The sequence below is a fragment of the Miniopterus natalensis genome, chromosome 19 (assembly GCF_054644295.1).
Source record: "Miniopterus natalensis isolate mMinNat1 chromosome 19, mMinNat1.hap1, whole genome shotgun sequence".
Lineage (NCBI taxonomy): Eukaryota > Metazoa > Chordata > Mammalia > Chiroptera > Miniopteridae > Miniopterus > Miniopterus natalensis.
Genome location: NC_142099.1, coordinates 33,378,400 through 33,402,945, shown reverse-complemented (window position 1 = coordinate 33,402,945; position 24,546 = coordinate 33,378,400). Strand labels below are relative to the sequence as shown.

At 42.5% G+C, this 24,546-nt stretch overlaps 1 protein-coding gene across 1 annotated transcript in view; it reads right to left on the bottom strand.

Moving 5' to 3' along the window:
* Positions 1-1,320: 1,320 nt before the first annotated feature.
* The window catches only part of DCAF8 (DDB1 and CUL4 associated factor 8), a 41,156-nt gene continuing 17,930 nt past the window's right edge, over positions 1,321-24,546 (bottom strand). The window contains exons 4-14 of the mRNA XM_016214729.2: positions 21,187-21,857; positions 20,123-20,263; positions 19,126-19,220; positions 14,110-14,220; positions 10,046-10,118; positions 9,530-9,587; positions 8,906-9,013; positions 7,177-7,307; positions 3,397-3,516; positions 2,857-2,973; positions 1,321-2,265 (exon numbers count right to left, since the gene is read on the bottom strand). Of these exons, the coding sequence (XP_016070215.1) occupies positions 2,149-2,265; positions 2,857-2,973; positions 3,397-3,516; positions 7,177-7,307; positions 8,906-9,013; positions 9,530-9,587; positions 10,046-10,118; positions 14,110-14,220; positions 19,126-19,220; positions 20,123-20,263; positions 21,187-21,857 (1,742 nt within the window). The 3' untranslated portion in view covers positions 1,321-2,148. The remainder of the gene's footprint in view (positions 2,266-2,856; positions 2,974-3,396; positions 3,517-7,176; positions 7,308-8,905; positions 9,014-9,529; positions 9,588-10,045; positions 10,119-14,109; positions 14,221-19,125; positions 19,221-20,122; positions 20,264-21,186; positions 21,858-24,546) is intronic.

The following is a 24,546-nucleotide window of genomic DNA, read 5'->3' as shown; positions in this document are numbered from 1 at the left end:
TGACTGGCAAGGGAGGGGAAGCAATATTTACCCCCAAATCCTTCACTGCAGCCTGGAACAGAGGCCAGGGAAACACCCGTAATAGTATATCTCCCCTCCCCCATCTCCTATGTATCACTGAGCTGTGGAGCCTATTCCACTTACAACAGTCTCTAGTTGGAGCCCAAGCATTGGAAACATGGATATCCCAGATTAGACTTCCTAAAATTGTAATAAGGGCAGGGCCAGGCACCTATATTGGAAGGAGCAAAAATAGCCTATCACAAATGAATGGCCCACATATTACACAGAGCAGCAGTCAGGGGAGGGGAGGGGGAACTTCACTAAGAGAAAACATACAACCAATTCTGGAGTGTATGGTTTTTAGCCCACTTCATCACCCAACCCATGAGCAATAGGAACACAGATCACTCAGCCACCACACATTCCCTACCTCAGAAAGAAGTACAGTAGCTAACATCTAGTATGAGCTGCTAGGAAAAGGGGCAGGAGGAGGGAATGTCTGGGAATTCCATCCTTTCACTCTTCTCTGCATTCCTAGCCTATTTAGTAGAATGTGACTGTCTCAGGATGCAGAATCCTGGTTGGGGCCCAAAGAAATAGCAGCAAAAGCATTTAAGGGCAAGAATTCAACTGGGACTTTCATATTCAGTGATCAGTGATTACTGATTAAGAAAGGTGTCCAAGGCCCACCCACCTTAATCCTTAGATTAATGACTTGACCCTTAACCCCAAGATAATCAAGATGTGGATAAGGTATAAAGTAAAACCTAGGAGGTCTTTTCCTATATATATTCTTCCATTATTAGGAAGACTGCTGTTGTGGGAATGGATGGTGTAAAGAATCAAGCAGCTAAAAAAATAAAGGGCAGCAGCCTCTAAGGCTAAGAGAGTGTCTTCTGTCACACATGGTACTAGGAGAGGCAGTCTGCAGTGGCAGGACCTTTCCTGAAATCAAAGTTCCATCAAGTTTTAAGGATAGGCCAGTCGCTGGTTAAAAGAACCATCCTGGGAACCCCCCACAAGAGGTAGGAGATCTGAGGCAAAGAGCTGGAAGCAATTTCCTGTTTCCCCAACCCAGAAACAATGAATGACAGGAAAGCAGGGAATGGGAAAATTGAGGCTCCTCCCATTCTTGAGCCTCTTACAGCCCAAGGGGTTAGCCCCAATCTCTAAAGGCCATACACAGAGGGTAAGCTGTCCCCAGGTATCACCTCCACATCATTACTCTTGATCACTCTCTCCTGTAAGTCCCTTTATTGCAGTCATAGAGAATATGTAGGTATTTAAACTTTAACAATAATTTTAACATGATACATCCAGGTTTGACTTGCTTTTTAATATATTTATAGATATAAAATTAGGCCTCTAACAGTGATAGGGACAGGGAGATTGCTGCCACCAAACAACCTTTTTTTTTAAAGTAACAGAAGAGGTAACACCCTATTCTTCCTCCACTTCTGCCCCTCTTCCCACCAACCTCCCTCACCAGACCTATTAGGGGGTGATGGGATGAAGAGAAGAGAGTAAAGGATATGTAATCAAGTGCAAAACACTGTGATAAGTACAGAGGATGAATGAGTGGAAAGGAAAGTGAAGAGTGTAGGGTGGTTAGGGGCTCTAAGGACTTCCCAGAAAAACAGGATTGGGAGGGGGGGTGGACAGGGGGCGAGGATAATATAACTGTCATAGATTTTTTAACAATAAAGAGAAAAAAAAAGTCAAAAACCTAAGCCAAAGAGAGTGTGGCACTTCTACCACCCCACTCTGGCTCCTGGTACTGAACAGCCAGTTATATCCCCCACCCCCCACCCAAGAAAAAAGGGAGAGTAAAGAAAAGGAAACCCCCATTCCTTATCCCAAACCAGGTAACAAAATAGGCTCCCCTTCCCACCCCCCAAAAGGCTTTGGGGAGAGGCCATTTCTACTGAGTCCTATGTGCCTTCCCATGGAGCCCCACTCCAGGTACTCAACCCCACTCCTAGGTACTCTGTAGGTCACTCCTCTGGTTTGTCCTTCTCCTGGGATGTCTTTCTTTTATCTAAAGCAAAAAGTCCAAAGTGCGTTTCTGCTGAATGTAAGGACAGGAAAGGGCTCCCAGGCAGGATCAGGTTGGCAGCCCAGCCCGCCCCTCCTGGGTACGAGGCCTCAGGACGGCATGCACTGCACCCGGTCGGGGCCCTCCTCCTCGTCCGATGTGTCTGAGGAGCTGGGAGACTCATCAGAGTCTGCATCTGTGGCCCCGACCCCAGGATCTCGCCAGCGCTGTAGAATGGGAAAGGCTTGTCAGTAACTTCCCTGCGACAAACCTGTTAGGTCTTAGCTATATCATTCAGATGCTCTAGGCCAGGGGTCAACAGAATTTTTCTTAAAGGGCCAGACAGTAAATATTTTAGACTCTTGGGCCATGTAGCTGTCATAAGTATGCAACTCTGCTGTTGTAGCGTGAAAGCGGCCACAGACAATACATAAATGAATGGGTATAGCTGTGTTCCAATAAAACTTTATTTACAAAAACAGGCAGCAAGCCAAATGCCATAGTTTACCCTATCCTAGGCCTCTTGTGGCATGACAGGGAAAACAAAAGGGTCACTCTGAGACTTACTCCTTCTCAACTCCTTCCCCACGATCATGACCTTGCCTTTTTGAAGACAACACTGTGCATGCATGCATGGCAATGGACAAAAAAGCAGATGCCACCCATTTTTGCCGGTGGCTCTTCCAACGCTACCTCAGGACTCTGATGGGAATGGGGGGCGATGGATAGGAAACCCAACCAAGACCACCTGATTCCTCTTTAAAGCAGTGAGGAATTGTGCACTGGAACCTGGGGGCTCACTTCCCACCCCAGCTTACCCGATGATGGCGTCTCTGTCTCAGGTGATGCATGAGGAACCAGAGCATGTGGCTATCAAACAGGTCAGTGTGATGCAAGCTATCTTCATCCCGCTCCCGCTTGTTCTTCTTAATCACCTGGAGCCAAAAAGAGTTAGGGACATGGGGGGTATGTAATGAATGGGGACCCTGGACCTCATGAGAAAAGGCTGGTGTTCTATCCAATAAAGATTTCCCTTAGGAACTGTTAAGCTGAAGTGGGGCTAGATTAGATTAGGAAAGGGTGCCCCAGGTCCATCCATTAAGAAGGTGGGAGGCTTTAAATAGAATGATTCTTCCTAAAAATGTCCCCTATCCCCACTCTAGCATGAACCAGGCACCTCAAAGCTTCCCGCTGGACTGGGACCGTTCCTAGAGATGCAGGGACAGGAATGAAGGCGAGGGAGGGTGTCAGAGCAGTGCCTTTGACTACTGGGCAGCAAATCATTTCCTCCTATGACAATGAAAACTCAGTGGTATGTAGATAAGAAGACAGAAGAACATTTGCAGTCAGCTACTTACGTCCTTTAACCCTGTAAGTTCAGTGGAAGCTTCAGCTGTGGGTGCCCAGATCTTGACATCATGGTCTAGGCCGCTGGTTGCCAGCACAGGCAAATGAGGATGGGGCTCAAGACAGTTTACCTAGCCACAGGAGGAAAGCATAGGCTCAGGGGTGTGTGGGAACAGGGTGTAAAAACCACTATTCACCTTGAGCCAAATAGCTAGCTATCCTTGATCAGGGCTGAGGCAGCTACTGGAAAGGTAGGCTCACCGGTTACGAGGCTAAGCCAAAGAGCCCTGGAGGTGGAAGAAAGTCTGGACACAGACTGGGTATAAGACCAGGCCCATTTCTCATTTCCTGTGTATAGGCAGTGGTGGCCTTGTCCCCAGAAATAGCCTTAGGGGTGGGCGAGTGACTGGCCGAGCTTACTGCTGGCTTCAGAAAAAGGCAATGAGGTCCAGATGACCTCATTCACTAGATTCCACAGCTCCAACTTATCCAAGGCTGGAAAAAACCATCTCAGGAGCTTTCACCAAGTAGCAAATAAATTTTTAAAAATGAAGAAAGCAGCAGCTGCCACTAAGCACCCAGAGAAGAGTAAGAGAACAATTACATTCACTTGGCACTGTTTACTCAAACTGGAGGAAGGCACAGGCTGGGAAAAGGCCAAGGTGGGGAGGGTAGGCACATTTATGGCTGATGGGAACTCTGCACATTTCAGGGGACAGCATCCTGATACCTGCCCTGAAAGCATAGTAGGCTTAGCTATAGGGTGGCAGAGTATACCAGGGCAGCGTTTTAGGGATCCCACAGCCTCAATCTCAGCCACCCTCTGGGTGTATTCACTGAGCAGGAGAAATGAACTAGGGCGGGCAGGCAGGCCTCTGGCTTAGGCAGTTCCCTCCTGTCAGAAGGTCCTGATGCCCCCTGCTGTCTGACTTGGAAACTTCAGCCTTCCTAACAACAGAGCAGGGTAGCTCCCATCCCCACTGGGAGTGCTGGTCCAGATCTAGCTACATTTTCAGCCTTTTAGTCCGGTGAAGGATAGGAAAGGCACCAAGAATGAAGAAGGTGTGGTCCTAGCCACGCCTCATCTCACCCCAGCCAGCTTTGCAGCCTCCCTACAATCCAAGGAGACAAGCCCTGGAAAAAAGCCTCTCTCAGTTCTCTCTGGACCAACCTCCTCTGCTTCACCTGACCTTGCGAGCAGGTGAGGGGAAGCCAGGGACAGCATGGAAAATAAAATTGATCTACAGACTCCCAATCTTCTTCGTCTTCCATTTTAAAAATAAGCAAAACGCTAAAAAGAAGAGCCTAAAAGAAAGTAAAAAACCCCATTTCCCTTCTTCTCTCACTCCACATATCAGCTCACTACAAAGTTTCTATTTGGGCTCCTTCAGCCAGTGTGTAAAAGGTTCCAGCACCTAGAATATGAGGCGGCGCTAGACAGAAACTCCAATTCCCAGGAACTTTACCAAAAGATATGTGACAGCTTATACATACAAACCTTGAATTCATTCATCCACCTCCTGATAACTCCCTTACCCCTCTACTCTGACCTAGCTCTGCTTGAACGAGTAAATTAAAAAAGCACAGGGGAGAAATTCTTTGGAACTTAAGACTAAGGACAAAGCCAATGACAAAAGAAACAACAGAATAAGTTACATATAGTACCTAAGTTGGAGCCTGCTGAGGGAGCCAACAGAGAGCTTCTGGACCAGGGTACCTGATCACTTCACCAGACCTGTCTGAATGCCAAGACTTATCTGGTCAATGCTGCCTGAACAGAGAAAAGAGCTCTGGCCTTAGATGACTGGGATGGGGGGAGGGAAGGAAGAGGGGATGGGATGAAGCAGCAAAATGGTTTTTAACAACTAAGGATTGTCCTTTGACATTACCCCCAATCTTTGTCCCTGAATGGGAACAAAGAAAGGACTAGAGTTTGAGCCCAAAACAGGGTCGAATCCTAGGCAAATGTGGATAATCATTCCTAAGACCCCTCTGGTTCTAATATTCTACTTTATGATACAGACCTGCTCTCAGTCTGCATTGAGGCTGATGCCTGGTGACCCCATTGCTAGGAAGTTAGGACAAAAAAACAACAAAAACAGAGGGAGCCAAGTAAGGACCACATGAATCATTCAGCTTACAGAGGCAAGAATAAGTCAGAAAACACTTTAGGGTGCAGTCTTTATACCTCTTGGTCTAGTCCCTCACTCTTACGACTACTAAAACTCAGGCCTGGGGCCCACCCAAACCCAAGCAATTGCCCCCCACCTGAGCACCTGGCTTAATCTTCAAAACCTAGTATTGGCAGAGCTGAAAGCAAACTGGCCTGAAAAGTGATTTTGGAGAATGGACAAGAACAGCTCTGCATCTCTCTGGAACAGGATTCAAGACAATAGTTTATAATGAAGAAAGGACTGGCTGGCCCATTTTGACTTCCTTCTGACTATATGCCTATTATAGAATTCTCATTAAGACTCCATTATTTTGGGTTTGTTCATTGCAGATGATAGGTGAGGACTTAAGAGTAGAAAATGAAGCAGGCAACAGTGAGTCACACCAAGTTCTAGACTCCTCTCTATACTCAGGCCATAGAAGTCTTGGATATCTACTGGTTTCAGATCCCAAAAATTTAGAGGAAACCAGAAGAAAATCTCAAACAGCCTCACACCAGGGCAAAAAACACACAGAAGGAATGGGATCTTGATTTCAAGAAATCATTCTAAATTCTAACACCACTCTCTGGATAAACCTCATCAAGGGATGACTGGGCTCTTTGCAGCTCTCCACAGCTTAGAAGGATGAAAAGGAAGAGAGACTAAGCTGTCTCAGTCATTCCTTACAGGCTCTTAACCAGACTATCTTGGGTAATCAGTATAATGTAGTCTCCCAAACTGTCTCACTTCTGCAGTCCAAAAACCTTACAACAGAAAGCTATTCAACTCCTTTGTGACTCTGGGTCTTAAAAAATACAAAAGGTTAGCTAGGTACATCTTAAGAGCTGACCACCTTTCACTCCCCAACCCAGGATCCTCATGCTTCCTTTGTGCCCTAACTTTATGGAGGTTGTCTGGAGAATTCAAAGGACAGGCAGACTGAAGTGATCATGGTTTGTATAAGCAAGCTGTTCAGTCATTCTTAAAAAATTTTTTTTGCCATATTTGCTCTCTCCCTATGTATTCATATATATTGTGTTTGCAGCCATTTGAATATAAGCCTACCACTTGACCCTTAAATACTTAATATGTATCTCCTAAGTATAAGGATATTCTCCTACATAAATAGAATGCTATCATCACATCAAGTAAATTTAATATTGAATACTACATTATCTAATATATGGACCTTTTTCTGATTTTCCCATTTATCCGAAAATGTTCCTTCCAACTTATAGGCCGGTTCAGAATCTAGTTAAGATCGCTACTTAGCTACTCATAAGGGATGAGAGAGACACAGAGACATCTTTGGCATTATATAGGATGGTGTTCTTTCAACTTCAGTGCTTTTCTTTTGGAAAAGGTCCATGCCTAGAGATATCTTACTCAGGCCAGAGGTGATTCCCTAAGATCCATTTCTCTTTTTAATAAACCATATCTTAGATGGGCAGAAGACAGGAAAAGGAAGAAAATATCCCATCAAAACCTCAGCACTCCCAGGCCACAATGCCTTTTAGCTGGCTAGCCCTCTAAGACATGGTAACATGTGTGTCACAGTGAGAACTCAGAGCCCTGACAAAACCTACCTTAATGACTGGAGAGAGTAGGGAGCCAGCCAGCCCAGTATACCATACTCACCACGCCTCCCTTGTCCCCCTCCATGAACTGAATGATCTGGCAGGATGATTTCTCCCAGAGGAAGATATGCCCGCAGTCACTACCGCTCACCACAAACTCACTCTTGGGGCCATAGAAATTGACACCTTTTACTGAAATGATAAATGAGGGAATAAACCACATGACAGTTGGCATCAGGCCTATATATATTTACCTCAGAGGGAATTTAGCTATTCACAAACTAGAACAGCTAAGAGCCAAAGAATTCCTTTCATTTTCACAGAACAATCAAGGGAATACATATGTATAATAGTCATAACAAGAATCACACCAGCCCCAGAGGCTATTTCTATTCTCCCAAAGAGCTCCAAGGGCTGAGGGGTTGGCAGTCCCTAGCAATAGCCTAAATTTCATTACTCTACACTCTTATTGAGCAACCACAGGCCTCACTAATGCCTTAGTGCCCCAACCTGAACTGCCCCAGCTCTGCCTACTCCTAGTCAGCACTGTCCTATGCCCTAGGATTATTCTTGGGATGTGTACTTCACTGGCGCCTTGTCAATGCTTCCTGGGTCAACAGCTGACCTGAGACTGATGGAGGTACAATCACAACTGCCTATAGAAGCAAGCATCTGAACTGTGTTTGTTACCAAGACTGTACAACAGGGACCTACTCTCTGAAATTAGTGAGAGAAGCCAGGAGTCCCAACTATGATGTCCACTTCTTGTCCAGGCATGAGAATGGCACTGCTTCTTTTGTCTGCCATGGACTAAGATCCAAGTACAGATTTTTCCCTTTCTTCTCACCAGCTCAAGAGAAAAAGGAAAACTAACTGCTCTCTCCAAATCAAAATTATGACAGATACCTGTTAGGAGTGGTAACAATAACAAAGAGTAGTGATTCCCCAACTTTTCTGTATATTAGAATCATGTTAAGGGGCTTTTAACATCCCAATCAGACCACATCCCATACCAATTAAATCAGAATGCCTGGGGATGGGAGCCAGGCACCAGTATTTTTAAAAGAATGTCAGGTGCCCAGCTGGCATGGCTCAGCAGTTCAGCATCAACCTATGATCCAGGAGATGGAGGCTTGATTCCCAGTCAGGGCACATGCCCGGATTTCAGGCTCAATCCCCAGTGGGGGGCATGCAGGAGGCAGTCGATCAATGACTCTCATTGATATTTCTATCTCTCTCCCTCTCCATGCCTCTCTCTGAAATCAATAAAGACATATTTAAAAGTAAATAAATAAATAAATAAACTAAGGATAAGAGTGAGATACAAATAAATAAATGTTAGTGACTCCACTGTGCAAAAAAGAACAAAAAAGGCCAGGCTTCATTGCAAACTTGGGCAAAGTACTACACCGTTCCTCCTCCTCCTCTCGAGAGGTACAAATTCACCCTCTTTCAGGCAATTCAGTACCACTGACTGAAGAGGGCTTTCCTGGACTCCTTAACAAGCTTTTTAATCCTGAAGCTACCTGAAACCGTAAGAGAAATAGTCCAGTCTCCTTATGCTCAAACCAAATGATGTCACTGCAGTGATGATAGATGCCCCCAAGCCCTCTCTCCTCTGGCATAGTAGGCCCACGACAACTCCAGCCCAAGTAGGCATCCCCTCCCACAGCCCTCAGTGGCAGGCAGTCTACTTCTTTAGGTAGTTCCTATTTGCACAACCTGAATGAGACACTGTGGTTCTCCAAGCCAACAGATTTGGCTACAAAAACCTCAAAAGACAGCCTCACCTGTGGCGTTATTTCTGTGGCCCTTATATCTCTTAACATACTGGGCCCCATCACTGTGAGAGGAGTTGAAGAGATAAATGTCTTCATCATTGTAACTGGCCAGGAGCTCTGCCAAGAACAAGCACACAGCAGTGAAGGCAAAGGCTGAAAAAAGCTGGGATCAGGAGCTGGGGGTTGGGGGTGGGGCTTCTTGCCAGTAGTGCCCCCTCCTAATACCCAGGTATGTAACACCCATCTTACTCAGTTGGAACAGCAGGCAACTCAGGTGTCTCAAGTAGACTAGAACATGCTGCCAACCCAGGGGTAGCAGAATGATCAAAAAGATCACACCCATTAACTCAGGAATAAGTCATGGCTTAAGAACCTGCTCAGGCATGTAGTCTGGGCTTCAGGACAGGCCCTTGCCAAACCTCATCTGCAGCAATCTGCAGGTGGTACCTGGCATCTCCAAGGGTCATCTGCTGCATCCTCCCACTGTGTGTTCACCATCAGCAACTACTTCCCAGTTGCTCCACTTGGAGCTATAGCACAATGGTGAGCACTAGAGGACACATGCCTCACTGTTCAGCAGCTTCCTAGACAGAGGGGGCATGCCAGCCTAGGAGCTGGGCCCTGCTCACGTACCTGTGCCGTCGTGGCTGTACACAAGACAGGTGATGTTTGCTTTGGACTCACTGTTCACCTGCAATAAGGAGCAGATACTGACTGATGCCCCACCCCCACCCCTCATTTGTTACACCATCTTCAGGAAAAAGGTTTTCCTTCAAACTCCCATAATGTTCTCTGTTCAGAGGTTGAGAGAAAGAGACAAAGAGAGGAGTACAACCGATGAAACGTGACCATCTCTGTGGGAGAGGGCTTTCTGTTGGCTGTCCTCTGTGTGCTAGCCATTTTATATATATATTATCTCACAGGCCTTACCATCACGGTACAAGGCAGCTATCTCTATTTTGTAAGAAAACTGGCCAACAGAGTACGGTGACTGCCCAATATCACAAGCTGGTAAGTGATGGAGCCAGGATTCAAATCCAGGTGTTTGACTCAAAAGTTCAAGCTCTTCCCACCATAGCAACAAGTTTGGGAGGAGCCTTGGGGTCAAGTTAGGGAAGCCTAGAGCCACTGGCCCTTCATGAATCTTACCAGGTGATGAGGACAGAATTTCTTGAGTACTCCATTGTTCTCATTCTCATCAATTTTCCTCTGGTCATAAATCCTATGGTGGAAGAAGAAATGAAAATGTCAAAAACTTACAAACTGATTGCTTGAAGACATGCAACTTAATGTAGTGGCAGGAACAGCAGACACCTGGATGTCAGGTCAGATGAAAAACATTCCCTAACCAAGCTAGAAGGTCTCCCCTCTTCTACCTTTCTTCCAAACCCTACCTCTTTTATTCAGGTATTTCCCATCTCAAGTGGTTATCCTCAGTTATACCAGTTTGAAGTGGCTTATCTCTCTTCTCAGCTTTGTATCACCTACTGTTTATTTGCATGGAAATAACATTATCATAGAGCTTTTTGTGCGTATGCTATCTTCTCAATATGTTACTCATGGGCAGAGACTATACCTTGTATGTCAGTAGATTTTCAATTCCTTCTTGAAATATTATTTGGCCAGTTCTCCTTCTTATACCACACAACTATTACAAATCACCACCTATATCTCAAGACGCCTGCTCTCCTTCCTTCATTCCCATCAAGCATCAAACTATCTTCATCTTCCCTCATCTCTCCAATTCAAATTTTAATCATTCATTCACATTTTTATGACACATATCATGTACCAAGTATTATCCCAGGTGCTGGAAATACTGTGAAGAATAAGACAGCTCCAATATCTGTCTTCACCTATTATTCCCCTTCGATCTCAGAACCTCCACAGCTGGTTGATTCCTCTCCCCCAATTTTTTAAATTGATTTCAGAGAGAGGAAGGGAGAGGGAGAGACAGAAACATCAATGATGAGAATCACTGATCATCTGCTTTCTGCACGTCACTCCCCCCCTCCCCCCCCGGATGGAGCCCACAACCCAGGCATGTGCCCTGACTGGGAATCGAACCTCGACCTCCTGGTTCATGGGTTGGCACTCAACCACTGAGCCACACCAGCTGGGCTCCACAGCTGCTCTTAATCTCATCCCTCCAAGGACTCTGGTTGATCAGTCCATTCTCAATCTCTTCCTCATCACTGTCTGCCCATTTTCTAAACATCCTCCTACTAGTGGCGGTCCTTTGCTATTATTGCTCTTTCTGTCCTTCCCCTTTAAAGTCAAATTATGAAAAGAGTGATCTACAATCAGTATTTTCACTTCCTCACTTCCTACTCACTTCTCAATCCATTCCCGCCTAGCTTTGGCCCTCAACTCACCACTGAACTTCTCTGGCTAAAGTCATTAGTAACCAAATTGCAAATGCCAACCAGATATTCTTCAGGCCTTCCTCTCTTGTCCTGACATGGTTCATTACTCCTTCACCTGAAACACTTTCTTTCCTTAATGTCCAACCACTCCTTAATGCTGGTGATAGGCTTTTCTTTGTCCATCCCTTAAATATGGACATTCCCCAGAGGTTTAGTCTTAAGTTGTCCTGACTCTATATTAGGAAACTTTAACTAGTGTCTAAGTAACATGTGAACATCCAGAAACTGCTTATGTGCATTTTCCAGGGAGAAGGGTCATAGTTCTCCTTATATTCTCAAAGACGCCAGAGACTCAAAGGGAGATAGGAGAGAGAATTCTGATCAATACTTTCCATTAGTGATCAAATTCCATTATCAATGCTTCAACTACCACCTACATGCGAACATGTCTCATAATCTGTGTCTCCAGACCAAAGTTACTGAGCTCCAGAATTATACCTACATGCCAAATGAAGTTATAATAAGATGGCCAAAAGTAAACTCATTCTCCTAAAACTAAACCCATTCTAAATTCATCCCTTCTCCTGAATCTCTGTTAATGGCATTATCCTAAATTTAGGTGGCGAAGCCAGAAATCAGGTCCTTTCTCTCCTACAGAACTAATTTCTTTCTTGTCAATTAGACTCCCTGGGTGTATTTCTTGATGATACCTGTTTTCTCCACCCTTAATCAATTTTTGCCTAGATAATAGATAGTATCCTTCTAAACCAATCTCCTTGCTTATACTATCACCAGAATTATATCTAAAATGCAAAATTTTATATTAATTTCCTGCTTAAATCTCTTCAGCAATTTTGTACTTTCTACTAAAAACTATCTAAACTCCTTAGTATGGTTACCTACTACTTCTCAAAGGTCCCATACATTATACAAAAAACAACAAATAAAAACTATGCTTCCTTGAACATACCATGTCATGTCACATCTTGTTAACTTACCTCTAAACATACTGTCCCCTCTACCTAAAATACTAATTTCTCATTGTCTTTAATACTTCCTTTGTGAGGAAGAACAGCATAGTGAAATGGTTTTTACTACATTTAAGGAGTGTGATCTGAGTTCAAATACTAATTCTGCCACTTACTAAATGAGTAATACTGAGTACGTTACTTAACATTTGTAATCCATATGTATCTTTCTCCAGAATCCTCTTCAAAGGCACAGACTCTATCTAGTTAAGTATGTATCTAACACACAGATGTTCAGTAAGCGATAAACAAATGAATAAATGAATATATGTTTGTATTCTCCACAATCCCTTGCTTAATATCCTACTTAAGAGAATAGCCAGGAAATGTTTGCTAAATGAACCAGAGAAAGAAAAGAGGGCCCTGGTCGGGTAGTTCAGTTGGTTAGAGTGTCCTCCCAATATGCCAAGGTTGTGGGTTTGATCCCTGGTCCGGGCACATACAAGTATCAACTAATGGCCCAGCAGGGTGTGGCTCAGTGGTTGGGCATCAACCTGGGATCCAGGAGACCGCGGTTGGTTCGATTCCCGGTCAGGGAACACGCCTGGGTTGCAGGCTTGATCCCCAGTCGAGGGCGTGCAGGAGGCAGCCAATCAATGACAACTCTCTCATCAGCGATGTTTCTCTCTCTCCCTTTCCCTTCCTCTCTCTGAAATCAATAAAGATGTATTTTAAAAAAATCAACTAATGAATGCATAAATAAGTGAAATAGATGTTTCTCTCTCTTTCCCACTCTTCCCTCTTCCTCTCTCTCAAATCAATAAAAAAAAATTAAAATAAAAAAGAGGAATAGGAGACTGCTATATTACCAGTTACTACTCTTCAGCAAATATGTATTATCTGATAATCAAATTTTTCTTCGAAATTAAGTCTAAATCACAGCTCTCAAATGTCACTAAGCCATCATAAACTTCAGGAAGTCAGTAAATTAGTAAAAACTATTTAAATATTTAATATTTTGGTGTACGGACTATTCTTTATTCCTCAGTATCTAACACTCTTTGTCCTTCTTCTTTATGGAGAAATACTTACTTTTAAAAAAAAAAAATTTTAAATTAACTTCAGAATGGTTGTAAAAAATGTGCTCTCATTTAAAGGCAGATAACACTTTTCACCCACTACCAGGAAAGGAAAACAAAAAGTCTTTCATTTATCTAGTGATCCCCTCTCTCCTCCTTTTCAAACTGATAACCCCAACAACAAAAATTATAGCTCAAACAGGCCAATTAGACAGGGATGGGATAGTTTATGGCTAAGGGCCATGGGAACTAATTGGTACACCTGGGGATTGAATCCATAAAGTCTGTTTCCTTAGGATATACCTCAACAGCCAGTGTTACAACAGATATTGACAGTAACAAAAATATCACTACAGATAAAGAAAAGTGGTTCAAGACAATGGGAGCCAAAAGTGCCGACTTCACACAGAGTACTCCCAAGTCAAATAATTTCTGTATCTGAAACCAGCATTCAAAACTTCTAAGGCATGTTAGCTTATACATGAAATGGTGGAAGATATTTACAATACAACATTTGCTAATAAACTGGGGATTATGCCTTAACTGCTATGTGGGGACCTTGGTCAATTCATCACAGTTCTTTAAAAATTGATAATCCCTGTTAGGCCATCCCTCAGAGACTGTTACTTTACAGAGCAGAATACCTCACAAGGAGCTAAACTCTTTTGGAAGAGGGTAAAAAACTCAAGATGGTAGTTAGTGGATCCTAGGCAATTCATGCCTTTCCATAGGGACACCTGACAGTACACAATACATTAGAGTCTCAAACTCTCAAAGACACAGAAGAGCCACAGACTCACCTTACAAACTGATCTCGTCCGCCCACTGCAAACTGGTGAGTATTGGCAGGATTTACATAGATTGTATACAGCCCCACTTTCTTCTCCTTCTCTTTTGTCACCACCAGCTTCCTTTAAGATTAGAAAAGCATCAAAGTTATATTCTCCCAAAGGTACAGATAGTCATGGCAAGTGAGAGCAAAGAGAACAACGTTTGTTTTGAACATAAGACAACAAAACCCCCCTTCACATATTTACTAAATGCTACTTTGAGGATGGGGAAAAAATGTAGTGAAGTCATTTTTCTGGTGTTCCTCAAGAAGTATAAAGGTATATGAAAGTATTGCTCCTCAGGTAGTTCTCAGTTTAGCTGGAATCCAACATGATAACCAATCATTAAACAGACAATACTATCCACATCTCCCCATCCTTCATTTGTAAATACATACTCCCTATCATCTGGGAGCAGGAAATGAGGGGAGGATGAATCGCAAAAGAGTCAGAGTCTATCTCCTAGATTCCAGAAAAGTGTAACTTAAAATCCAGTGTTAAAAATGCACAGCAGAATGACAAGCCACAGTTTTCTAGCACAGAGGCAATCCAAAAGAAAAAAGCATTCTTCTTTCCTTATCTGAAGCAAATTAGGAGAGGAGGTTCTTATGAAGATAGCTGTTCTATCATCTATATTAGTTTCAGGTGTACAACTCCATGATTAGACATTTATATAACTTACAAAGTGATCACCCTGAAGACAGCTGTTTTTAAATCTGGAAAATAATTTCTAAATTATTCTTCTGGTTGTACCACCAAAAAAGGGGGATCCTTAGGAGGACATGGGGCCCTGAGAAAATGCTATAAAATTTCAGAGTTTTAGCCACAAGACTCTGGCTTTTAGCGATAATTTGTCCCACCTTAAGGGTAGCATTATGAATACTCTTCCCAGATCTAAGCGTCCAACCAGTCAAATATGACATCATAAAGATTAGTAAATTTACAGAGAAGGAAAGACATACAAGAAAAGACCTGGGTTTTAGCTTTCGTTTTTAATCTAAGGTTTTGCTCACTTCTGTTGCTATGGAAACTGAAAGAAATATAAGCATGACAACAAATTTCTTGTAAAGAAATGATTTCTAGCATCCCCTCTGCATGGTCAGTCACTCTAGCCTACAGACCTGCTTCTAGGCAAAGCGGAGAAATTTTACTTGCTTTTAAAATCTCTGCAGCCTTCCATTAAAAGAATAGTATACAGAGGTCATTAAAAAGGAACGTCATTAGGGAAAACACAAGCACCCTCAAAAACACTAGGCAGAAAACATATCAAGGAAAAGTTTCAAGAACACACTAGCAATGGAGAAGAGAGCACTTTAATTGGGTTTCTGATGGAAAAACGGTGGGAGAAGCTGCTTCTTTTCACAGGACTATCTCATTTTCTCAGCAATTTGGATTTTCAAAAGGGTCAAATATAAAGGTTGCCAAGTGGAAGCAAAATGAGGAAACTGTGGGGATTGATTAGGAAGTACTGGCTCCACTGTCATGTAATCCTCACAAAGAGCTTAATCTTTCTATGCTGCAATTTCTCTACCTAAAACAAACAATTCTCTTTCCCAGTGGATAAATGCACAGAGCACCTTGAGCTTTCTGAAGAACATGTAATGGTGCCATAAAACTGATTAATCAGCCCTGGCCGGGTGGCTCAGTCATCCCATACACCAAAAGGTTGCAGGTTCAATTCCCGGTCAGGGCACATACAGGAGGCAACCGATCAATGTTTCTCTCTCACACTGATGTTTCTCTCTCTCTCTCCCCATCCTCTCTCGAAAAATCAATAAAAACATTTCCTTGGGAGGGGGGATTAATCATGGCAGAGGGAAGCAGCACACAAAACCGTATGAAACAAATCCACCAAGTTTTATCTTAAAATTTGCAGATTTTTTAATGAGCAGGTATGTTCCAGCAAACATGGAAAAATAATTACAGATCAGACCAAAAATTCCCTTCGAAAAATATCTCAAAACTCTCCAACTGGCTTCCACTGGCTAAAGGAACATCTACCCATAGCTCCAAATTGACCTCTTTCCCTAAGATGTTAGCTAATTTCACCAGCTTCCAGAGACTCAGCTATCATATAGGGTGGGGCAAAAGTAGGTTTACAGTTGTTTGCATGGAAAATAATACTATAATAAATAATACAAGAATAAACTTGTGTGTGTCAGGTACTCATAACTGTAAACCTACTTTTGCCCTACCCTGTGTACACACAGAAGAAAAATTCCCCTATGCCAACTTCACATTCAGCCCCTGACCTCATTCCAGCCTTCTACTACTTTTTCAACCCCTAAAGCAAAACCTTCTGAAGGCCCACTGTACCTTATTGCCCAAATCCAGAATTTGGGCATCCTTCTACGCAAAGTTTCTCTTATGTTCCCCTTTTTGTTTCTATCCCATCTATTACCTAGATCCATTGACCAATGGATCTCAGCCAGATTTTCTGCCATCATTTCATTCCAAATTCAACTATCTGCCAAAGTTAAGTACCCTGGTTCATTACTAGAACCAGATTCCCAATTCCTTGTGGCCTAACAATAGTTTTCCTCTGATCTTAATCCACAGGATAAGATCTCATTCTGCTTCACAACTCTTCACCAGAGCAGACCAAACTCACATCATTTTTTGCATCTTTGTCCTTCCCCTCCCCTCTCGAAAACTTGCTAGTGTTCCATTACCACAGAACCACAGAACTTTAGAACTGAAAATAACAAACATCATTCAGTTCAAGAGATTAAATTATTTTCTCAAAGCTAAATAACTACAGGCTAGTATTGGAAGGGAGATCCCTTGTCACCCAGTCCTGTTCCCTTTCCAGTATAAACCTAGTATCTATCAACCCTCATCCTCTTGAAGGTTTATATAAATAACCAGTATATCCTTTCTGCAAGCCTAAAATATTTCTATCATTTAAGCAGTTTTTGAAATTCTTCCACAATCTAGACCACTTTTTCTACACATATGCCTAATAATAATCAGTCTTAAGATTATATTCCCTAAATTAACTTATACTATTTTACTTGTATACTATGTAAATCAGTGTCATCCCTTACTCAATACTGGCATACAGGATTTGTTATAATGATTTTTAAGACTAACAAGACAATAACTAATCTAGACAATCCATCAACAAGGTCATGGTTAAATAAATAATGGTACGCCAATGTTATAATATATATATGTCATGGTTAAAAGTGAGGTAGGCCTTTATGGTCTGACAAGAGAAAGATCTCCAAAATACATTATAACACGAAAAAAGCAACTTGCAGAAACAAATATGTTTCTATATACACATATGATTATATATATATATTAATTATCCCATTTATGGGGAAAGTGTGTATATTAAGATATATAAAAATATACAGTCAAAAAAATTAGAAATGGAGCTGCCGTTTGACCCAGTGATTCCACTCCTAGGAATGTATCCTAAGAATCCTGAAACATTCATCAGAAAGAATATATGTACCCCGATGTTCATAGCAGCACAGTTTACAATAGCTAAGATCTGGAAACAGCGCAAGTGCCCATCAGTAGATGAGTGGATAAAAAAACCTGTGGGACGTTTACAGCATGGAATACTACACAGCTGTAAAGAAGAAGGATCTAGTACCCTTTGGGACAGTATGGATGGACCTTGAGAATATTATGCTAAGTGAAATAAGCCAGGCAGCAAAAGACAAATATCACATGATCTCGCTTATACGTGGAATCTAAAGAACTTAATAAACTGATGAACAGAATAGACTCAATGACATGGAAGCATAGATGAGACTGACGAATGTCAGAAGGATGGAGGAGGCCGGGTGGGTGGAGGGTGAGAAAGTAACCAAAGAATTTATATGCATATATGCACAACCCAAGGACATGGACAATGGTGGGGAGAGGGACTGGGGAGGGGGAAGGATGGGGTGGAACGGGTTATTGGGGAGAAAAAGGGACACCTGTAATATTTTAAACAAAAATAAAATTAAAAAAAAAAAAAATATATATATATATATACACACACACACACACACACACACACACACACACACATATACATACAGGATTGGAAAGGTATTTTAAAAAGTGTGTGTGTGTTTTTTAATCCTCACCTGAGGATTATTTTTTCCACTGCTTTTTAAAGAGTGTGGAAGGGGGTGGGTGGGAGGTGAGAGAGATCGATGTGAGAGACACACATTGATTGGTTGGCTTCCACATGCGCCCCAACTGGGGATGGGAATCAAGCCTGCAACCTAGATATGTACCTTTGGCAAGAATCAAACCCAGGATCTTTCAGTGTGGGCTGATGCTCTAACCACTGCGCAAAACTGGCTAGGGCAGGTATTCAAAATTTTTAACAATGATTATCAATAGCCAGAAAAGTGGGTCATGGGGAGGTGTGCATGAGGGAACATTTGCATTTTGTCCATATGCTTTTTATTTGAATTTCCCGTGTGTGTGTGCACGTGGGGGGAGAGGGACACACACACACCAGGGCTGCCTGGATCCAAACAAGATGCTATGATATCACATAGCTGAAAAAGATACAATTTACCCACAAGTCTCAAAATGATGTAAAAATGAACTGTGATATGACAGTTCTATAGCTACCAATATTTTTGTTCAAAATTGGTTTGTTTACATGTTTTGATATATAATTGAATTGAAACTATATAGTACCATATCTCTAAGCTGCTTTGTAGAGTAATATGCTTCTTGTGGGTAAGTTGAGGGGCACACAAGTGAATGGAAAGTTGTTAAAGCCCATGTATAATAAGATAACTGATTCCTGCTTTAGAAACAAAGTTAGACTGAACAGTACTTCACTGCTGACAGACAGACAAATAACAACAAAGTAGTAAGGAACTCCCCTGAACCCTAATCTGCTTCTCATAGGAACAAAGGGACCATTCTTATGGACCAGAGAACTGAGCATTACCTAGGCCATGTGAAATATTTTCAAGACCAAGAGATCCAGTTCTGTAAAAGTACTACTGCTATACTTACGAAGCTGGCCGGTCTTGTCTGAGGTCAATGGTGAAGACAACTGCATCTTCACCTGCAGATAGAAACGTACAGGGAGAGTCTGGTTCCAGGGCCAACTGTAGGAGAAAAAAGGGAAAGGATGAGGTTTCTAAAGATTAGAATTAGAGGCTATCTAGTTCATCCCTTTATCTTTTGGAAGGGCTGCACTGAAAATGTCTTAGCAAGAAAGATCATTTAAATAAGCCCATCCTCTCTTGTTCTCTATAAATTACTTACAGCTTACTTACTCTATACAAGTCAAAATGACAGGTGATTTGCTATTTTAACTAAGTCCCCAAGGGATGTGAACAGTGATACCACAGGAAAACATTAGTCATCAGGGCTCATTCTCCAATAAAATCAATTCCACACCCTTATATGGGGAAAGAAATGGTGCCCAAGTTTCCTTTCCCTGCATCTTAGTTCTAAAAAATAATCTAGTGCATTGGAGGTACACTTAAGATTCAAAGAAATACATAATTTTCACATTGCCTGAGCCATCCAGAAAAGGATACTCCGTCCGGGTCCACCTACATATTTGCTTAGGTTTTTTTAAGAGGACCATCCTCTTTCCATGGCATGGAAGAACATGGTACCTACTCTGAGACTAGGCAGCTTCTCACTGGCTGCCACCATGACTATTTGGCCTATATTCCCAGGTCTAAACAGAGCTTCCAGAAATAGTGATCAGAGTAAAGTTTAAAGGTTTGGAAGGAACAGGAGACCTCAAGGATCTCTAAACTATGGTTCAGCTTACAGACTAAGTATAATCAACTAAATACTACATGTGCAAGATCTACAGATCTCTCAAGTACTTGCTTTCCAAGAAATTTAGAATGGTGGCTGCTTTTTCTCCCCTTATGTACAAATTTTAGATTTAAAAGAAGGGAGGCAGGTGGCTACAATAAAAAGAGATATAAGAAGCCTTGATGAGATCCACAGAAGAACTGGATTACACATCCTTGGGGCAAAGACTTACCTTATGGGATGCTCCCTTATGCTGGGCCACACGCTTTGTATTCTTGCAGCACTGTGTGGCAGACAACTCTGCTACCCGCACCTGCCCATCACGGGCACACATGGCCAGGGTAGAATCACCACTATTAGGAAGGAACTTTGCCTGGGGTGTTAAGAATGAAAAAAGGGACAAACAAAAGAAATTGAGGCGATGAATTTGAGAGAAAAAATATGAGAACCCCAACTCACCCCGTTGTTTCCAAACAGCTGAAAATTTAGCTTGCCATCTTTTACATAATTGGTTAAAGTCTAATTTCTTCCAGGAGTTAGAGGAGAGGGAGAGACAAAAACTTCTCTAATGTAAAAGGGCATTTCAGTTGATTCTGGAAGGTTGAACTGGTACAGGATAAGTGATCAGGTGAACTAGGACTCTACCTACCAGGGCAGAAAATGAAGAAAAATTTGCTACAAAGTTAATGAAAGAGGATGTTGGGGAAGGAGAGAACCTGCTTAGGAATAAATGGCCAGTACCAATATGATGTATTGCACTGATGAGTAAAATCTCCAGAGAATAACAACAATACTAACTAACATTTATCAAATTTTACTAAGTACCAGGCACGGTTCTAACTGCTTAGCTTCTATTGCTATTTAATCCTCATAACCCTCTATGTTATTAGCCCTATATTATAGATAAAAAACTGAGGATAGAGGTTAAATAACTTGCCCAAAATCACACAACTAATAAAGGGTAGGGCCAGGATTTGAACCCAAGCAATCTGACTCAACAGTCTCTGCTCTTACACCATATGCCTCCTATCAGGGCATGTGTGGTACCTTCCTGACGATTTCTAAGCACCCTACCTATTTTGAGACTTCCAATAGTCTTTATGTTCAAGGAAAGAAAAGCTTGCCATAGGTCTTTCAGTGTATTAACTCCTCTAAGGTATTACAAGAGTCAAGATAGGACTGAGTTCAATGTCTTAATTCCTACAACTTACTACCAGTTCCCACTATAGGCAACAGCTCAAATTTGTCTAACTCATGTCTGATTTTCTCAGTTGCTATTCTGCTCCCTTGCCTCACCTGGAAGACATTGCTTTTGTGGCCACTCTCAAAGTCCAGGACTGGCTGCCGCCGCACCCAGTCCCAAACCACCACTTTCAGGTCATCACTGCCACTGGCCAGCCAAGTTCCACGCTGGTTAAAGTGCAGGGTATTGACACAACCAGTATGGCCCTCAAGCCCATGCTGCAGGCGGAAACGCTGCACAAAGAGTCTTGCTCCACAAGCCTCATACACAAAGCGGGAACTTGAACCCAGTTCCCGCTCCCGAAGGGCAGGAAGGGCTTGCCAGCGAGGTCGGGGAAGGGCTGTTGTCTCCGAAGACACCCAGTCCTCCAGGGCCCGTTCATCATCTGATGAGTCCTGGTCACGGTTGGCCCGTTTACGCTGTACACGACGCCGAGGATGCTCTTCCTCCTCCTCTTCTTCCTCCTCCTCTTCGTCTGAGCGATCATGGACTTGATTTTCATCATTGATGGAGTAATGGCCAGTGTCCTCCATGCTGTCAGAGTCCTTGTCTTCCCCTGAGCTCTCTGTATCTGTGTCTCGACTTTCTGTGCTGGTGCGATTGGGGCCACCATCATCCCCCGTCAAGCTCAAGCTCAGGTCTGAGGCCTCTACTTCAATGCCTGAGGATGTCTCCCTCCCCTCTTCAGCTCCAGACATCTCCTCTGGACTGCTAGACATGCTTCCTGCGTGTAAGGGAGAAACAGGTAGGTCAGGGAGGAAAAAGAAGAAAACAGGATAGTGATCAGAGCATTTCCCCACCTTAGTCTAAGAAATCATCACATCAAAAGAACCAGAAACCAACTCTGGTCAAAGTGTTTTCTGAAGGGGAATCTTGGCCAAGAAATTGAAAAGACTAAGATCAAAGCCACACACAAATAAAGGGACTTCAACAGAATTAAAGAAATGCAGAACCTAAGAGTATAATAAATTCTCAAGAGGCAAAGCATTGGCAGACTATATGGAAGTATGCTTGATACAACCACCTTAGGCTCTGTTCTGTGGGATGGGTATCCATTAGTTACAGTAAATAATTAAACTAAATGTAAGAAAAAGAATAGCCATCCCCAAAAGAGCTGGCATAGCCATGTTCTTAGAGAAGGATGGAAAATAACTGATTAAAATCACTACTGACAGTAGATGCGGAGTTGTATTTTTTCCCACTTCAAGAAAGCACCACTACCTCCTAGCTCCTAAACTCTAAACTTTCTTTCCCTAACATCTTAAAAGTCCACTAAGAATCCAGAAGTGGGAATTGTAATCATTTAAGTGAGTTCTTGCTCACTTTCTGCTAATATATGTATTCTGACTTACCTCTATTAATTTAGTAATTTTAATACTACTTTTAGATATACAAACTGGACAAAGTTCTATCAGGAAGCACACATAAAAATGATAAAAAGAAGGGGGCCTGGCCATCATGTGTCAGCTGCTGAGCATTGACCTATGACTTAGGAGACTGAGGTCATGGCACATGCCTGGGTTGTGGGCTCTATTCCCAGTGGGGGGGGGGGCGCGTGCAGGAGGCAGCTGATCAATGAATCTCTCATCATTGATGTTTCTCTCTCTCCCTCTCCTTTCCTCTCTCTGAAGTCAATACAGATATATTTTTTTTAAAAAAGGGGGGGTTACTACAGTGGCACCTGAGAAGTTCACCATCTTCTAGGCCTGCCTTGTTGGTAGTTCTAAAATAACTGGGTCATGCTGAATGACCTAATCCCCTACAATTAGATATTGCATTCTCCTATGGAAAAAGAGTCAAATCGAGCCCAGCTGGCGTCGCTCCAAAGTTGAGCGTTGACCTATGAACCAGGAGGTTAAGGTTCGATTCCCAGTCAGTGCACATGCCCAGGCTAGTAAGGGTCATGCAGGAAATAGCCAATCAATGACTCTCTCAACACTGATGTTCCTACCTCTCTCTCCCTCTTCCTTCTTCTCTCTGAAATCAATAATATATTTTTTAAAAAAGAAAAACAGCCAAATTGTATTCCAATAAACACTTGGCAATGTTCTACAGCACAACTTCCAACCTAAGGTCTAGGTGTGAAGGAAGGGGGGATGAGGATTTTAAACACTCCTCATGCACCCAGCTGGTGTGGCTCAGAAGTTGAGCATCAACCTATGATCCAGGAGATCAAGGTTCAATTCCTGGTCACGGCACATGCCTGGGTTGCAGGCTCGATCCCCAGCTGAGGGCATGCAGGAGGCAGACAATCAATGACTCTCATTGATGTTTCTCTCTCTCTTCCCCTCTCCCTTCCTCTGAAATCAATAAAAAATATATTAAAAATAAATAAAAAACACTGCTCACATCCTTCCTTCTTTTCTTAGATAACTACAAATTTTATCTTGCCAGAAGTAAAGGCTGTCAGGAAAGGCAGACCAGCTGTGGGTGATTCTGGTATGAGTTATTCAACTCCAACACCACACTAATGTTTAAAAATTCAAAGGATTGGAGTACCTTACTGCTTATTCATCTAGAATAGAGCAGTAACTTCTGAAAATCTCTGTAGCAATGGAAACCCCTTTCCAACGAACTCTTAGACAAAATCAAATACAGAAAACAGATAAAATAACTGCTTTGATTCAAGCAGTGACAGAAGGTTGGGAGACATATAAACAGCTCTTCTTAAAAAGCACCTCAACTAAGAACACAGTGTGAAAACAACTAGGCTAGGAACTAGAAGATAGAGGGGAACAATATGGCAATTTGCTCCTAGGAACAACTGCTGGAACTGCTGTATATGCTAAGAAAGATTAATAGTGTGGTTTTTGAAATGCAATTGGGTTTAAGATTTGGAGTAGTGGGATAAAATATTATACCTATCACTGTGGAGATAGAAAAACAAAGTCAAAACTCCTAGTACTTATTGTTACAATCATGATTAAAAAATTAAGACAACTTTGGGGCCCTATCACATTAACATAAAGGCCAGAGCATATCACAAGCTCAGCAAGAGGACCCTAACAGTCAATGACCAAGATCTAGCTCAAGGGCTAGCAAATTTTTTTCTGCCAAGGGCCAGATAGTAAAAATTTGAGGCTTCATATGCCACATGGATCTCTGTCACAACTACACGTGGTCACACCAAAGCAATCATAAGTACTATGTAAATGAATGGGGAATGACTGTGTTCCAATAAACTTTAAAAAAACAGTGGCAGGCTGGACTTGGCCTACAAGCCATAGTTTTTCAATCCCTGATCTAGCTAATGGCCAAATAAACTGTATACCTCAAACCCCTCTAGAACACTTTGTCTAGCAACTAAGCCCAGTGAAAAATCTGAAAAACTTTCCTTTACAGAAGATGAATGGCAGTGGTAAGAACAAAAGGGCAATAAAACAGCATGTTGGAAAATCTCACATTCCACTCCT